The sequence below is a fragment of the Lissotriton helveticus genome, chromosome 2_1 (genome assembly GCF_964261635.1).
Source record: "Lissotriton helveticus chromosome 2_1, aLisHel1.1, whole genome shotgun sequence".
NCBI classification, from domain to species: domain Eukaryota; kingdom Metazoa; phylum Chordata; class Amphibia; order Caudata; family Salamandridae; genus Lissotriton; species Lissotriton helveticus.
Window position 1 is genome coordinate 883,614,879 of NC_136059.1, and position 18,757 is coordinate 883,633,635.

At 45.4% G+C, this 18,757-nt stretch overlaps 1 protein-coding gene across 1 annotated transcript in view; it reads left to right on the forward strand.

Moving 5' to 3' along the window:
* The window catches only part of ADAMTS19 (ADAM metallopeptidase with thrombospondin type 1 motif 19), a 1,315,906-nt gene that overhangs the window by 1,055,996 nt on the left and 241,153 nt on the right, over positions 1-18,757 (forward strand). The window contains exon 16 of the mRNA XM_078675613.1: positions 12,587-12,667. Coding sequence (XP_078531739.1) covers positions 12,587-12,667 — 81 coding nt within the window. The remainder of the gene's footprint in view (positions 1-12,586; positions 12,668-18,757) is intronic.

Below are 18,757 nucleotides of genomic sequence, written 5' to 3' on the forward strand. Positions count from 1 at the left end.
GGAAGATAGGCGTGTAAGATGTTAATAACAAGCTCCCATTCTATCGTATGGGACAGATAGCCTTTCCATAGTGAAAAACGAAATACACTGTAATTCACTACCAGGATATGTCACACACATCAGTACATGTCTTGCCTTTAATATACACAGCACCTTGCCGATAGGGGTGACTTACAGGTAGGAAAAGGAAAGATTAGGGCCTGGTAAGTGGGAGCACTTACCAGGTCGACATGGCATTACAATAATGCATGCAGACTCTTCAATGACAGGTCCGAGAACCCCTTACAGGGCTACTTATGTGGGTGGCACAACTAGTGCTGCAGGCCATTAGCAGCATTTGATTTACAGGCCCTGGACCCTCAGTGCACTTTACTAGGGACTTACTAGTAACTCAAATATGCCAATCATGGAATCACCAATCCATAACAGAATTTACAATAGGAGCACTTGCATTGATCAGCAGTGAGAATGTGCACAGAGACACTAACCCAGCAAAAACAAAACCGGGAGGTCAGAAAGTAAAAAGACAGGGGAAACATGGCAAAAGATGCCAGGTCTAACACACTGCCAGCCAGTAGCCTCAATTTCTAACAAGATACATACACATTTGGTAGAGGTGACTAATGAGGTGTCAGGGATGGGTAATATTTTCACCACAAAGAAGCATATAGCTGGAATTAAGAACTCTCAATTAACGTAAATAGCACAGATGTGAAATCTTACAGGTGTGATAGTATGGCACACCTTGTCAGCAGTTTAAATTGTTTTGTGAGGAATGCATCATGCAAGAAGTGTGGGAAAAAGGAACAGTATGTAAAAGTGTTTAAGATTGGGAAAAGGAATGTGATGAGGGCAACACCAGAAGTTGGAAATGAAGTGTCTGCGGTGGGGTTGATGGTGGTTGCTTGAAAATGCCAGGGGATATGGTGGACAATGGGGGTGAGACGATGAGAGTTTTAAAGGTTTCATGGTCTCCTTACACCATGATGGGTGACCAGCATTGAAGTGAACAATTTGGGACAAAATATTAAAATACTACCAATAGATATCAACCCTGTTGGTTATGGCAGAGCCAAGATTGACATGTTGGGTTACTCTGTGATGAAAATTACATTCTGTGACTGTTGAAAAACGAGGCAGTATCTGTGAAGGCTGCACAAATAACATGTCTACAATTGTCCTTCACTGGGAACCAAACACCCCATTGTAGCGCTTGACTCTCAGAGGGCAGTGTTGCAGAGCAGTCTAAGGCTTACTCAAGGGAGGTGGTGTGAGCTAGTAATCGCCATTTACAAGTACGCAGAAAACACACTCAATAGTTGATTGTCCAGTCTATACTTTTCTTTATAAAAAGGAAGAGTATATTTATTACACACACACATTACTCAATACTATGCATCAATTTATAAATGTACATAAGCTATTGGAATTACTACTTGACACTGACTAACTTTCCCACCCCTCCCGAGGGGGTCTGGGGTCTAGTACCACCGCTCCCATGTATGCACATCATCTTGCCCCCTAATGCAGTAGGTTGGCCATAACCTGGAGTAAGGGCCCTGCCCACTGGTATCATCCAGTGGCGACCCACCCCATTATCTCTACAAGCATTTATAACAGGAACACCTGCCCTAGTGACACATAATCCTGACTAAGCATATCATACTAACATACAGTAAACACCTCTACAGTTAGTGGCTAACAGTCTGGGTTTTTTCTTCACCTAACGCAGTAGCAAGAATACATTTCTAGCATCCCTTTAGAATGGAAGGTACTTATCATATAGGATAACAGTTATAATGCATTGCAATAAAGACCCTAAAAGGCATCACAGTTATAATCACAGAATTAGGCCTATACAACCAGACACCCTAGCAGAAATGTCCAGCAACATAACCCCACTTCACTTATGATTTCCAAATCATATGTGATTTCCAATCCCCAAAAAGATTCAACATCATGTGAATGCACCACTGTGTAATTTTACCTTTCCCCCTCTAGGGGGTGTCATTTCAATGACCATCCAGGTTTAACTTAGCACCCTTCAGTGCAGTCCCAAACTTCAGCTGCAGAACAAAAGTTCCAGCAATAAATTTAGCTTTAAAAACCCTGGATAATCCTTGAGAGTTTCTTTTTTAAGTCCCCCAGAGACTGAGGGTGGGGACTTCCAAACGTCGTGCTGGTGGAGTCTGCATGCTCCTGCAGCTCCCCCTGCACCCTTGCAACCACTTAGTGGTGACTCCGTTCTCCTGGAGCCACCACATGCTGAAAACAGGCATGTTTTTATGCAGGCCTGTCCAGGCCCTGCAAAGCATTATGGGCTGCTCTTTCCAATCTCTGTAAATAAAAGAGAAGCAGCTCCCCCGATGCTCAGGGAGAGCCGAGCTGTCAACCTTGGTGGCCTCAAGCTGCTTCTTCACCCCGTTGGGGGCCCGGTCCCACCCGGACCCCTTATTTCCAGCTGAGTTTCCTGGGGGTGAGTGTCTGAAAAGTTTTAGTGCTCAGTCCATCATCTCCTTGTATTTGCTTTTTTCACCCTACGTTGGCAGGGTATGCCCAGAAGTGGCTTCTTTGCTCATTTTGCCAATGGATTCAAGCTAGCCTGGCTGATGAGGGGTGTTACCCCAAAAACAGTCCCAGAATTCTTGCTTCTGGTCCATGGAAGACCTAGCTTGGCAGTTCTGGCTGGATTTTTCCCATAAGGAACAGGATCAAGACTGATTTGCATATGGCTGGGTCTGAACTGGGGCGCGAAGTGAACTAAAAAACAATGAAGGATTCAACCCAGAACTGTCACTGGGGGTGAATGTCAGAAAACTTACAGGACTCTGTCCTTCATCTCCTTGTGTTTACTTTGTTTGTCCTAAGTTGGCAGGATATGTCCAGACGTGAATCCCTGGCTCACTTTGCCACTGGATTCAAGCTATACTGGCTGATGAGGAGTGTTACCACAAAACCTGTCCCAGGATGCTTGTTTCTGGCCCAGAGAAGACCTGTCTTGGCAGTTCGGGCTGGGCTGTTCCCATAAAGAACAGGGACAAGACTGACTTGCATATGGCTGGGTCTGAACTGGGGTGGCGAAGTAAACTAAAGAACAATGACGGTTTCAACACAGATTTGTGACTGCAGGTGAGTGTTTGAAAACTTTCAGCCCTCCGTCTATCATCTCCTTGTGTTTACTGCCTTCCTCTGAGAGACACAGTAAGTGAATACCATCCAAGAAGGTGTTCATATGCGCTGATCCCTGGACAATTTGCAGGGAGTGGAGGGCCCTATAGTAGGATGCAATAGCGTCCGAATTTCCTGAGTCAGCGATTATAGCAGGCATGGCCATGCCTGCCTCCCTCTGCCTATACTGCGCCACCAGTAGTCTTCCTGCCTTTCCTCCCTGTTCATATTGCCGGTGTTTCAACCTCTGTAGTGCATATTCGACTTTGGCGCTAAAACACGTATTTAGGTCCATACATGACTTCTCAAGGTTGCGCCTGGCATCAGCAGAAGGGTGCACTGTATACGCGAGCGTGAGGTGGACTATATCCACCTCTAGTGCTTTCTGAAGCACCTTCCTCTGCCTATTGGACAGTGCTGCATGCCCCATCAGCTGCCCCTGATTGTCACCTACGCCGTCACCCGTAATTTTAAAGCAGAGTCAACTAAGCCATCATTGTTCTCCCAGTAAGTATGCACATGGGTTTTAAGCAGGGTCTTACCTACTGGTTGGTTGTAGTGAGACAGATTAAGAAGCCAGGGCTTATAAATTGCCTGTGACAGGCCCATATCAACCTGCAGGGCTATAGGGGAGTGGTCCAAGATTGCCCTCTCTAGTATTGAATGCTTGCAAAGAAGGGGTAGCAAGGGATGTGACGTCAAGAAAAAATCCAGCCATGATTGTGTGTCATGAACCGGGGACAAGTATGTGTATTCCCATCTGTTGGATGTAGGAGACGCCATTTGTCCCATCGCGCGCTTCGGTCCCATCAGCGCATACACGGAACCTATGCAAAATTTCTTCCCAGTGATCTTTAGTTTGGCGAATACATTGAGACCCTCCAAATCAGCCCAGGTTTTAAGCACAACATGGGGCAGTGATTTAAGAATCAAAATGGCTACACGACGTTCGCGAAGGACAGCAACTGTGTATCTCTTTACCCACCCAATCTCGCCGTAGCTTCTCAGCCTCTGTCTCAGTGAGATGAGTCTCCTGAAGGAGAGCTAAATCCGCATTTTTGGAATTGAGGTAAGAAATCAATTTTTTGTGTTTGATATCGTTTAGACCATTGCCCTTCCAGGAAAAAGTATGCACGGGTGTGTTCACGGGCATGAAATTTGCAGAAGTAAGGGAGGAGTCTAAAGGCCATGAATGATACGGTGCAGGCAGGGAGGTTTGTCAGGTCCCACTAGCAGTCTACGGGACAGGGAGCTAGGGAAAACAGAAGAGGGAAAGAAGTGAAAAGAAAATATGAAAACAAGAATCAAGTAGGCATAAAAAAAAGAAGGAAGAAAAGAACAATGTACAAATTAACACAATGCTATGCAAACCAAAAAAACAACCATACAAACAAGCACACTGCACTGCATGCCCTATCAACTGTAGTCAGCGGGTTTACACCTGAGGGACTATTGCGTCTGAGAGGCCTCGGGATCCGGTGGTCGACAGGAAATGAGGTTGCTGGGAAGCAGACCCTACAAAGGGCTCAAAGTATTAGCAGTGTTGAAGATCTGTGGCTGAGTGAGAGATAACGTGTAAGAGAAAGGCAGGCCTGCTCTGATACTTATATGTTGAGTGGAAGCTGAAGACATTACCCACTGTGTTTTTTAACTAGAAAAGACAGTGTACCAGTGGGGGAGTGAATGCAACCTCGAGAACCATTACCCCATAAAGTGTACACTCAGGGACAAAGGGGGAGAGCTACTTCTCCCACAACCTATAAAGATCAAATGGAGCGTAACATAGCAGGGTATTCTGCTGATGTCTTTAGAAAATGGGGTGGAGGTTGTAGGTTCAGTGGCTGCTCTTCTATGTTGGTCCCATGCAAGGATAAAATGCAGTAACAATAAATATAGACGAGAATCCAATCTATATTTTAGAGTGACATGTCCAGCCGGACAGAGGTCACTCAAGTTTACTCAATAAACAAGTATCCAACATATAACAAGAATACCTTCCACAATGCCCCTGTGAGGTACACAAGCCTGTGCCCAACACTTGCGGGGTAAGTACAGGTGAGGAAGTGGTAGAGAAAGTTTAAAGGCAAAACAAAGTTTTTCTGCTTACACATTCATTGCACAGAAAATATCAAGTTGCACCATTACATTAATTTCACAATCAAATATGTTTGTATATGGTGCATGAGCAAGTCGACGGCGTTTCGGTTCCCCTAGAGGATAATTGGAACCATCATCAGGACAAAAACAAATTATTTGCCTTATAGCACTAAACCTCAAATTGCCTAAAGAAAAATAGGGAAAGAGTAAGAAAAATGATATTTAAAAACCAGGACAAGTAACATTTAAAATTTCATGAAGTGACTCTCAGTGCAAGGTGTAAAAACATACTCCTTCCATGCACAGTGAAATTATTGCGCTGTCTTCTACAGGTGAAAAAACCTGAAATTAATGTAATGGTGCAACTTGATATTTTCTGTGCAATGAATGTGTAAGCAGAAAAACGTTGTTTTGCCTTTAAACTTTCTCTACCACTTCCTCACCTGTACTTACCCCGCAAGTGTTGGGCACAGGCTTGTGTACCTCACAGGGGCATTGTGGAAGGTATTCTTGTTATATGTTGGATACTTGTTTATTGAGTAAACTTGAGTGACCTCTGTCCGGCTGGACATGTCACTCTAAAATATAGATTGGATTCTCGTCTATATTTATTGTTACTGCATTTTATCCTTGCATGGGACCACTGTTGTTTTACAAAATTGTTCCCCGAGGTCCCGAGCAGACTAATTGGGGTCCCTTGTTGTTTAAAAAAAGTAATTGTGCGCAATCAATAGATTGCAAGGGCTTTGACCTCCTTCCCACTTCTCCTAAGTGGTCACTAGCTTCTCTACCTGTGCACAAGCGGTTTTCACCACTGCCCTTCTGACTGTGATGTCTGACACAGCCCCCCTATATTCAGTCGAATATATTAACAAAATCTGTGCAGGTCCTTCCTTATTCTCTGATCAAGACGAAACTAATGTTACAAGTAGTACTAATCTCTCTGATGAGCTTGAGAAACAAAAGAAAAAATATGTGAGACTTGAGTTGATGACCTTAATGCTTACCCAATACCTCAAATCCAACACGATTCCCCTTGGCCTCCAGGTTAGAAACATTCCAGGAGTCTTTACGGACAATCCAAAATATATATCAGGCTTTAGTGGCATAGGTACCACATGTTCCAGGCACTGGCTAGTGCTAGGGATAGAAATTGCAGGAGAGGAACTCAAAAAACTTGAAGGTACTATCCAAGATCTAGAGAAGCAAATAGTTGATGACAAGACTATCACTGATGCAAAAGCCTTGTTAGAGAAAATTGGTAAAACAGTCTCTGAATTTCATCGCATTGAGCAAACTAAAAAATCTAATAAGGTTAAAAAAGACATCAAGCTCTTTACTTTGGAGCGTGCTTACCCATACTTAAACAAAGACTTCTATACAAATCGCAACTTTCAGCAGTATCAGCAAACCCCGAGACCCTGGGGACGGTTTAACAAAAGGAATACTGTGGTGGGGTTCACCGACTCTTCAGCAGATTCATCCGATAGTTCGGATCCTGGTGAGGGGGGCAGTGGACATCGACCGAATCAGATTCCTTTTTTATCCAGGGGCAATCCAGAAACCCCAAAAAGAGGCAGGGTAAAGCAACAGAAACGATGGCAAAATCCTCCGGGGGAACGCCAGACCAGGCAGAAGTTTTACCAGTGGTAACAAATTCTGCTAATCTGGATGTTATCCCTATCTTTAATATCTCTAACCATGTCTTGTCATCCCAGGAATTGTCCATCCTCAGCAAAGGGTTGTCTTTTGTTCCGACCACCTACCCGAATTTTCTAAACCTACAATCAGAACTACTTACCTTCTTTAGGAAATTGAGGCTACGCTCATATTTTGAGCTTAACCCGATGGAGTCCAAGAGTGTCACGACTCCTTTTCGCCCTCCATCTACCTTCTCTCCTACATCCAGCATGATCCCTAAAGAGATCATAACTTTTGAGAAAGTAATTCTGACGGAAGTCTCCAATATAGAGAAATCCCATCTCTTTATACCCTATAACATCTCGTTGGAAGAGAAGTTGGCAATCAATTCTCTTAAGAATAATACCAACCTGATTATTAAGTCTGCGGATAAGGGAGGGGGGATAGTGCTTCAGGACCTTGAAAACTACAAGAATGAGCTTTTACGCCAGGTATCCAATACCGACCACTACTGTCGATTACCCTGTAATCCCACTAAGGATATTCAGAAACTCATTAAAACCATTACTATGGAAGGGCTTGAGACTGGTATTTTAAGCAAGCATGAATTTAATTTCCTGAACACTGCCACCCCGAGAACTCCTGTTCTTTATACACTGCCAAAAATCCACAAAAGGTTGGACAATCTCCCGGGCCGCCCAATACTGTCTGGGTGTGGGTCAGTCTTGGAACCGTTGGGCCATTATGTTAATTTCTTTTTGAAGGACTTTGTGCCAACAACTGCGTGTTATATTAGGGATAGCATGCACATGATTAATTTGGTTGAGAACCTTTCTTTTGACCCTGAACATGAGACTCTATGTACATTAGACGTAGAGTCTCTATATACTAATATCCCTCAGAGAGACTCATTGCTTGTAATGGAAAGCATACTGAACACAAGGACCCGTCCCCACAGGGTACCTACCCTATTCATAATACAACTATTGGAGGTCTGTCTTACACAGAATTTTTTCCTCTTTGACACTGATTACTACCAGCAGGTACGTGGTTGTTCCATGGGCGCCATTTTTGCTCCTACCCTGGCGATTTTATATATGGACTGGTTGGAAACACATACTATACTGTCGGACAGTAATCCATTTCACCAGGGTATACACATCTGGAAACGCTACATAGATGACATTTTTTTAATTTGGGATGGCGCTGTTGAAGATTTACCAGGCCTAACACACTGGCTTAGTAATAACTGCAATGGCCTTACCTTTACATTATCTCACCACAAATAAAGCATACCCTTTCTAGACCTTACTATTCAGCATCATGAGGGCCTCCTATATACATCCCTATTTCGCAAAGCTACTGAGAGGAATACCCTCCTTAGTTATAACAGCTGTCATCCGAGAGCACTTAGGGATAGTCTACCTTACTCACAATTCCTGAGGCTGAGAAGGAATTGTTTCAAGAAAGAGGACTATTTTACTGAGGCGGATACACTATCTGAGAAGCTCAGGTTTAGAGGCTACCCCAAGCGTCTAATAAAACACGCTATGAAAAGAGCTTGGTACTGTCCTCGCGAGGTTCTTTTGGAGCCTAGACAAAGTGAGAGTCAGAATAAAGTAGTATGTGTGACCACTTTTTCTTCCATATCCAATAGGGTAAAACAATGCATAAGAAAAAACTGGCACATTTTGAATTCAGGTACTCTAAACTGGGACACCCCACTCTTTGCTTTCAAGAAAAGTAAAAACCTTAAAGATCAATTGGTGAGGGCAGCGTTACCACCTTCAATTGGAAGGAGTGTTACCCTACATGACCATTGGTCACTACCACCCGTTTTGGGCCATTTTAAATGTGGCTCCTGTGTGGTTTGTGACCTGACAATTGAGAGTAAAGAATTTGTGTATAAAAATGTGAAAAATGAACTGCGTACTCTGACGAACTGTAATAGCTCTAATCTCATTTATGCTATTCTGTGTCCATGCAACCTAATATATGTGGGCCAAACAAAACAAAAGATTAAACAACGGATATCCCAGCATCGGAGCCGCATCAGGTGCAAAACTGCAAATGCACCCCTGGTTGAACATTTTGAAAGCAGTGGGCACACTGAAAATGAAATTCGCTGGATGGTCATCACACAAATCCGGATACCACCAAGAGGGGGCGACCTATCACGCCTGCTGAACAGAGAAGAATTAAAATGGATATTGAAGACAGACAGCCTGAATTCGGGCTTGAATCTTCAAGAGGAATGGACTGCGCTAATTTAGACTGATCAGACTCATGACTCCTTTTCAAAACTTTGGAATTAGTACTGTACAACTTATTGTTCCAGAAATGTTCCCTGCAAAATATGGTTTTTGAAATGTCACTGTGCATGGTTATCACCTCACCTAAGATGGTTCTCGCAATTGACACCCCTTGTTTATTTCTATGACCATTCCCTCACGAGCACTGGCCAATCACGTTACACCCGCCCTTTCTTTTACTTCCTGGATTGAGCACAACAGCACGCCAGGGAATACCTCCATGAACGCCGATTCAGGTAAGCTTCATAGTCTGACACTGCCCCTTACTTCGTTAGACAGTGCGAGGGTCGGATTTTAAATATGCTTCCTGACTCCTACAGGCTTACCCTGGCGCCGTCCGGTTGCGACTGAGTAACGCGGACCCTGGCAGCCTTTTACTCGGTAAGACTCGCTTTTAGCTTCCTCTTCACTTTATTAGACCCTCAACCGCTTTATGGGAGCCTGACCTCTAACATGTAGTAATCTTTTGGATTATAGAGGCTGGCAGTACCGGACCACCCTGAGCATCGACTCGCATGGGTCCAAGTTTGTACTTCCTCGGTAAGCACGCGCTCCTAGTCATTCCGTCCCCTCACTGCTCTATATAGACACTGCAGCTTCCTAGCACCGGGCTCACTCTGCTCAAACATGCCTGTTCACTACGTATTGCATGGAATATTCGCGTTGATACTCGCCGGTTCACGTCGTACTGCGAGATGGAATAAGATCCTCATTTTCATAGCCAACACCGGTTTTTTAACTGTAGAAGACAGCGCAATAATTTCACTGTGCATGGAAGGAGTATGTTTTTACACCTTGCACTGAGAGTCACTTCATGAAATTTTAAATGTTACTTGTCCTGGTTTTTAAATATCATTTTTCTTACTCTTTCCCTATTTTTCTTTAGGCAATTTGAGGTTTAGTGCTATAAGGCAAATAATTTGTTTTTGTCCTGATGATGGTTCCAATTATCCTCTAGGGGAACCGAAACGCCGTCGACTTGCTCATGCACCATATACAAACATATTTGATTGTGAAATTAATGTAATGGTGCAACTTGATATTTTCTGTGCAATGAATGTGTAAGCAGAAAAACGTTGTTTTGCCTTTAAACTTTCTCTACCACTTCCTCACCTGTACTTACCCCGCAAGTGTTGGGCACAGGCTTGTGTACCTCACAGGGGCATTGTGGAAGGTATTCTTGTTATATGTTGGATACTTGTTTATTGAGTAAACTTGAGTGACCTCTGTCCGGCTGGACATGTCACTCTAAAATATAGATTGGATTCTCGTCTATATTTATTGTTACTGCATTTTATCCTTGCATGGGACCACTGTTGTTTTACAAAATTGTTCCCCGAGGTCCCGAGCAGACTAATTGGGGTCCCTTGTTGTTTAAAAAAAGCTCTTCTATGTTGGGCTCGAAAGAATGGCTCTAGTTCCCAGAGTAAAGTGCTACTGTTGTATTCACGAAGCTAGTGAACAAGTGCAAGAATGTGCCATGTTATGGGTGGTCGTGGTGCCACTCAGTACGTGTTATATGATTGCCTGGCACCACCGAAAAGAGAGATCAAGACTGCCTTAAATGTGCTCCAATTTAGAAAAGACCTGAAAGCACACCTCTTTAAAGAAGGCCAACACAATTAATATAACCCAGCTGTGCCTCCAACCACGTGTTAACTGCATGTTTAGCTTTGACTATGTACATCAGTCTTTTTGATAGTTTTACGTTATACCCATGGTCAGATGTGACTGGCCAGTTCAAAAGTCTGGTCGTGGTAGAAAGACATAAGCTTTCAGGAATAGGGAGAGGTGCTGTGAGTTTATTTCATCTTACCATGTGTGCTCAGACATTGAAGCTGGTGCGAATGTAGACATTTAAGGCTATGACACTATAAATGACATGCAGGGACAAACCATTGAGTAAAATGTTCATGAGCTACCCTACCACTTTGCTGGTGTTGAGGAGTACAAAACTTCCAAAGGCACATGCTTTGCATCCAAACTTTGTTAGTATAGGAAGGCAGTCTGTCAGGTGGATCAATATGACAATTTGAAGCAGAGCACTACATCATCTACAGACGGATGAATTTAGATGTTCTTGTGGACTGTGATGGGTTCCCCGGACAGGCCGAAGATCACAGGTGACAGGCTAGATCCTTTGGGGCCATCAATCGTATGTCGATTGAGTCCTGGAGGAGCTCAGAAGGGGAGATTAGATCTGTTTTTCAGGTAGGACGTGAACCTAGAAAGAGTCTGTTGAAACTCCTTCTTGTGGAAAGGCTAGTTGACCATTGGTGCTAAGGCTGCCGATGAGCTGAGCAATATGAAAACACCTGGTTCATAATTATCTATGAATTGGAGGACATGGGGGACCATTTAAATGATTTCTGTTGCTATGCTACACTGGTGTTTCAGGTGAATGTTCGCCTTTGGGAAGGGCATTGCTCTTGATATTCTCATGAAGCAAGTTGTGGCAGGCTTCTCCATGATGTCACGTAGAAATGGAAGGGGTGAAAGAGCGATTGGATGGTAAGTGGCCAGATTTATGGGACCATGTCGCACTTCTGCAACAGGTATGTATATCATAACTACGTTTCAGAGTCGTTGAGGTATTCGCAATGTAAACAGTTGGAAGGTTAAAAAAAAATCAGCACGGATTAATTCTGTTACTACGATCTTCAATGAGGAGTTTTTTTATATTGTTGCGAGTGTAATATGCACAAATATACTTTGCCGTCCTCACCTTTATTTTATGTTACAGCTCCTTTTTTCCTTCCTCACTTACACTGGTATTAAAGCAAGACTGAATTAGATGTAATTTTGCCACTGTTAATATTTATATTACCATACACTAAAAGAGATTTACAACAACAAAAAAGTCACCTTTCTAATTTCGTAATAGGTGGATGAATATTGTGCACTGTAAATGTTATTCTTTGGAGGTTTGTTGCAATCACTACAGTTACACTTGTTAATTTGTTGGAGTGGTAAACATATTTCCTTCTTTCAGTTGAGTTGCCATTAATAAGGCTTGATGCGGAAAATGCTCGCCCTTTGCTTTTGAGACCAGTGGGTGCGTCGAAGAGCTTGGTCATCCACAAAAGCCTGTGACTTCCGAATACTCTGGCAAAAAACCTTTGAATCCATTATAGTGGGAACATCAGCAATATTTAATCAGAATACATGTCATCCTTGATATCGTTTATAGCCTACATTAAAATTAACTTGGGAACAAATGAAAGTAAGGAGTGATTCGGTCCCTTACAGAGTGGTAAATGCCTGATAACATACCCCGTGTTATATACAGTATTCTATCTTTTCATTAAAAGTCGAACTGTAATGTATCTATTTATATTTTAATTCATAGTCATTGTTTAAATTCAAAGGTTATGTAGAGGCCTTCGTGATCCCAGCAGGAGCCCGCAGAATAAAGGTTGTGGAAGAAAAGCCGACACATAGTTATCTAGGTAAGTGCTGTGATAAACGTATTCACTTCTTGCTTTATTAAATAGCTACTCATGTATTATATATACTGGCAAATAGAAAAAGTTAAACTTCTTAACAGATACTGACTGCTCTTGATTCTTCCCGGCACTGCCAGTGCACCATGCCGTGCACTCCCACCATTTGCAGCTGCCATGTTTTTGAACGGACTTTCACACTTTTCAAAGATTGCTGTTTTACCTGTGTATGTAAAGGCAGCTATATTTGAATGTTTATGTAAAACGTTATTACATAAACATTCAAAGATGCCTGCATGGGAGTCTTTTTTAACTCCTATGTGGAAACCAACCAGAAATTAAAACTCTGTGCAAACGTGAAACTGACATGGTAAAAATCTATAGTTGTAAGTTTTTCGAGTATGAGTGAAGGATGTGAATTGATTGTTTGAAGATATATAGGTGGTTTCCTCGTTTGCTTTCTCAAGGCGAAACTTGATCTTACTGTTTTCACGGTGCTCCGTCTCCTTCATGTGTGTGGCCACCTCTCTCTTATGAATGAAGTACACACACGGAATGCCATCTTTGAATGTGTTGTGAAACTTTATTACAAAAAACATTTAAAGACGGATACCTGTGCATATGCTTGTATGTGCACGTACAGGCAGCCATTTTTTTATGTTTATGTTTTTGTAAGACATTTTTAAATACAACATAAAAAAAGATTGGCAGAGTCAATGGGATGACAGCCAACACCACAAGTATTGGATATGCTGATGCTTGTTTTCTTATGTAATACGTGCTAAATATATGTATTTCATTGATCTGAGAATGAGAAAATCAGAGATATCCGAAAACTGTCAAGTATCATATTATGAACGTCCATTTTTCATACAGTGCATAACATGGACCAATAAGCGTAGTCAAATGGGTGTTTGACATTGTGCAATTTTTTGTGACATGTCACAATATGTCACAGAATTTTGTGAAATAAAACAATTTTTTGTGCTAAACGTGGTTTATGGTATTTTGTGACTTGTTTCACACGAGATTATAAAAGTGACAGGAGATAAAATCAATAGACTGATTTGAGAACAAAATATCTATCATAACGCATTTTCTGTACAAGCCAGTCTCACACAGATGAAAATTCCTCAAAATGTTGTGCAGTGACAAATGTCGAGAACTTTTTTGTAATGTCACCTACTGTGAAATTGAGGGTTTCACAAATGTTGCTGTAAATTAAATTGGGCACAGGACTTTAGTTGATTAAACTCAAAATTCAGATAGACACTCCCTGTTTCTGAGTAGATTAATTCTATCATACACCTTTTCATCAATGTAATCTCAGTCAGTTTCCGAATAGAGGCTGTGTTAGAACTGGGATTTCTGGTTGGCTAAGGCTTGCGCCAAAGCCAGGCAGAAACCACCATTCTAGTCAGGGCAAGGGAGTCACATGCCAAGATAACCCCTGCTCACCCCCTTGGTAGCTTGGCGCGAGCAGACAGGCTTATCCCGGAGGTAATGTGTAAAGCATTTGCGCACGCACACAGCAACAACATCCCAGGCACACTACAAAAGGAACTCAACACAAGGTTATATAAAAATAACTTTTGTATTGTCAAAACACATCAGATAGTAATTACACAATATACATTCTGCCAACTGGCACAGGCAATATTCACACAGGATTATTTACACAGGACAGGGCCACGTGGGCCACTGTCAGGGTCAACACTTAGCAGAAGTGGCCACAGCGTGGGAGCCCCTAAGGCTCTAGACATAATGAGGCACAACATTGTGGAGCCCCTCGGGCTCTGGGGGAGAATGGGGCCATGACACTGGAAAAGGACACTGGCCCCCGCAAAGTAAATCTCCCCCAAAGGCGGAGCCACGGGGCTCAGAGAATACACAGGTATCACGGAGCATGCTGGCTCCTAAAATGAATATGCCCACAACGTTAGAGCCTCTCCCGGGCTCCAAAGATAATTAATGCCCCCGTCGGTGGAGCCACGTAGGCTCTGACATCAATGGCACCCCCCACGTTGGAGCGCGCTGGCTCTGTGAAAGATCACGGGTCCCCACGGGACCCTTTTAAACACATGTGGCCCAGTCGGAGCCACACAGGCTCTCTGAACAGTTAAAAGTGCCCCCCCAAAACTGGAGACACGGGTAGGCTCAGGAACAACAGGCTGTAACTGGCGGAGTGGCCTACTGTGATCCGGGGCAGCTCTTAGTGTACAGCCGCACTGTACCTCGATCCGGCACTAACACTCGTCCACACGGCACCCCCAGCCCTTGATTACTCAGCAGGCTGCTCAGGGGTGTTCCTCCTCGTGCGAATACTTCTCTTCACGGCGCAGGGACGAAGGCAGGCTCCGTCTCCTGCTGCGGGACTGGCCTCACTCCTTCTGGTCTCAGCAGCACAGCGCTTCACTCGGCGGTGGCTGCGGGCGGGCTCTCTCGCACCTGATCCGCTGCACCGCGCTCCACCGGGAACTCCTTCAAAGGCTGCAGGGCTCCCTCAGCTCACGGGAGCCCTGCTCCCAGCCGCCATGCTCCGTCTTCCTCGCGATGGCGGCGGCGTGTGATCTCCACCCGGGCGGCTTCAGACGGTGAGCGGGACTTACTGTTGAACTACAGGCCCCGCAAACGTCCCTGGCAAAAGATGCCTGATTTCCTGTGGGCCGTGGCGGTGATCTCTCGGGGGCAGGAGGGGTAGGCACCCTCGAAATTAAATATAAATGTAGGCGGCCATGACGCGGGACGGCACCCGCAAATTAAATAAACATAGCACGGCCAAAATGCAGGGTGGGCACCTGCTTTGATTAGATAAAAATACTCAGCAGCCATAACTGAGGTAAAGCGCCCCAGGCGCTAAAGGTCCAGACACCCAGTCCCCAAGGGAAAGACAGCGCAAAAACAGTCCTAGGGCATAGCTGGGCCAGGAAGAAGGTGAAAAAAAGGGTTCCAGGACAAAGCAAAGTCCCCCCCATCATCCCAGGAAAGGCAGGGGGGTCCCAAAGAGTCCTCCAGGCATCCAGGGGTAGGGCAGGGCCCAGGGAGGCAAGCCTTCCCCTGGGCCCCAGCATCAGCACGCCCCTGCTTGTTTCAAGTTAGGAAAAACAACAACATTTTAAATGAGGTCACATCCTCTTTTTATACACCATTTCCCTTTGTTTCCAAAGGTGCAGGCAAGGGGCGAACCAGATGCAACTAGTTCCTGAGCACTTTGTTTTGCTCAACCCCTCTGCCTATTCGCAGGGTGGGTCAGGGACATCAGACACACCACAGGGGGCGGAGCCAGCATTGTGGAGGAAAAATCCAGCCCTATTCAGGTTCCAGGTGCAGCCCCTCCCTGCCATCAACTTGCAGATCTCCCCATTCACCACCGGGGCAGACCCATCCTGACTCCAGGAGCCAGGCACACCAGCCAGCTCCAGCCAATCACAAGCCAGCACATTCACTGCACAGACACACCAACTTCTAGAAGTGGCACTTCCACACTAGACACATTAAAGTCGCACACATCATTGCGCAGCATTCAATCTCACGAGTTCGCACATACCAAACTCGACCCTGCACTCCCCACACATCAGGAACTACCATGGTCATACATATTCCCCATACATTTGTATGGGAGGGCAGGTCACTCTCACCACACATACACAGAGAGCTCACGCACTTTACACTGTACCACAGGGAAAAGTGCACAGAAGCCTAAAATCACCAACACCAGGTTACAGAAAAAGGCTAGGAAAAAGCAAAAAGTTTCGGGGTGAACCTACCAAAAAGGGCCAGGTCCAACAGGCTGTGAAGCAAAACTTGATGCAGGGTACTCCCTCTTTGCGGGATCTGTAATGATATATTTTAATGGGGGGGTGGCCTTCATTTTATGAGGTATACTAGATATCTAAAACTTTTTGATCTGGGTGCTTATTCAGTCTCCTAAAGCCACAACAGCTATTAAAGTATTACTTATCATTTTCGGCGCTGTTCCCTTCTGGAAGACAAACTAAAATTCAGGGGCATATTCGCAAGGAGCTATCTTTGAATTAACTGCACTTTTACGCAGCCAAAGTTGGGATAAATTTTCCCCACGATTCACAAACTGGTGCTAACATCCCACAGCACCAGTTTTCACGGGATAGCAGCCACAACAAAACATCGCCACAGAGGACCCCCGCAACTATAGCTAATAAGATGCAGAGTAGGCATTCCTGTGACAAAATCCGCGACTACAACACACCTCAACATTCACAACGAGCAGCCAGCTCGGCGATAAGAACACAAAACACGCGATAAGGCACGTTAGAAGCAGGAAATGTACACCTGCCCTGACCTGGTGTAAAGTTGGCCCACAGCCTGCACCACAAAAGGGAGCACAGCCCATATCCACACCTGAAGACAAAAAGATGCCATAGAGCAACTGAACATGCAGCACGGACACCCAAGAGGGCCACAACACCCACCGACACCACACCCAGGGCCACCCCTCCCTGGCACCCCCCGACCAAAGACATGCCACATCAGCTACACCCAAAAATGTACGAAATAATCCGCCTGATGTCACACAATCACAACTGGTGACATGCATGTGTCATTACAGAAATGAGCATCACACATTCACTTTTCGAAACAAACAATGAAACTTTATTGAAATCAACACAAATCAAATGAAGGCACATGGCGGCTCCCCTTGACGCAAACCATAGGTCACAGCCTGCAAGACAAAAATCATGATGAGAAAGTGTGTCCTGCGCACATCAAAGGACTGAGAGAGAGTAAAGAGAGGGGGAGAGAGGGAGAGAGAGAGAAAGAGAAGAGGAGAGGGGGAGAGAGAGAGAGAGAGTGAGAGAGAAGAGTTGAGGGGGAGAGAGAGAGAGAAGAGGAGAGGAGTAGAGAGAGAAAGAGAGAGAGAAGAGGGGGAGGGAGAGAGAGAGAACCAACCCTGCGCACACAGGACACACTGCTCATCTGCTGCCACTGGTGTGTCTCCAACCACATGCCGGTAAGTATTGCAGAATCCCAGGTCACAGATCTGAGACAGAGCCATCATCTGAAACAGAGTCCAGAGACATGACTGGCACAGTACACACACTTGCACAAGATAACATCGCCCGCCGACCCATGCACACCCAGGCAGCAACATCCCAATCTCTCCCGTCACCCATCGGAGCATGCCAGCCCATGCACACACAGGCCTCACTGCTCACCTTCCGCCACCGGCGTGTAGAATGCAGGTCCCACCACGTGCCGCTGCAAGCCAAAAGCCCAGGGCCCACGGACATGGCACCCTCCACACCATGCAGCCATGCTGCGCAGGCCACCATGTCTCACATTTGGTGCTGGGTCTTGATTACATCATGGAATGAGACATACCAGGGGAACCGGCAACATCGCAGACTGCACAGCTGCTCATCCCAATGGGTGCCACTAACTCTGTGACCCCAGAAGCGACGCCATGTGGCTGTAGGCCCACGCAGCCCACTGGCGCTGCCTACACTGTGGTCCAGCAATGCAAACTAATCCTGAGCTGTCCAGACCTCAGAGACGGGCCATCATTGCAGGCTGCACACCCGCTTAGCAGTTCCAGGAGCCAATGACTCAGTGCACCCTAAGTCCCCGTTCGGTGGCGGGGTGCTTGTGCCGGCCGCAATGCAGCATGTGCCACAAACCCTGTTAAACTCCAGTCACCGTCCCGTGGCGGGGTGCCTTCGCCAGCCGCAATGCATCGTGTGCCACAAACCCTGTTTAACCCCAGTCAGCGCCACATGGCGGGGTAGTGGGCCCATGCAGGCCACAATGCAACTTTTGCCACAAATCCTCTTCAACCCCAGTCAGCGCCACATGCTGGTAGGCCTGTGCCGGCCTCAAGGTCTCGGGTCTGTCATCCAGTCACCACCGGCAGAGTGGTATGTGACGTCGTCGGCCCCCTATATTTGCGGGATCACATGGCCTGTGACGCCCGTTCTGGGTGGGTGGGTGTGATGTGCGTGCAAATCTGTCCTTAGGGAGTGGCTGTGACATGCTGACAACTAGACCAGTGACCTGCACAACACCAGCGAGTACACCTGTGACGGGTAGCAATAAGGCCTCCCCCCCCCCCGGGAGCTT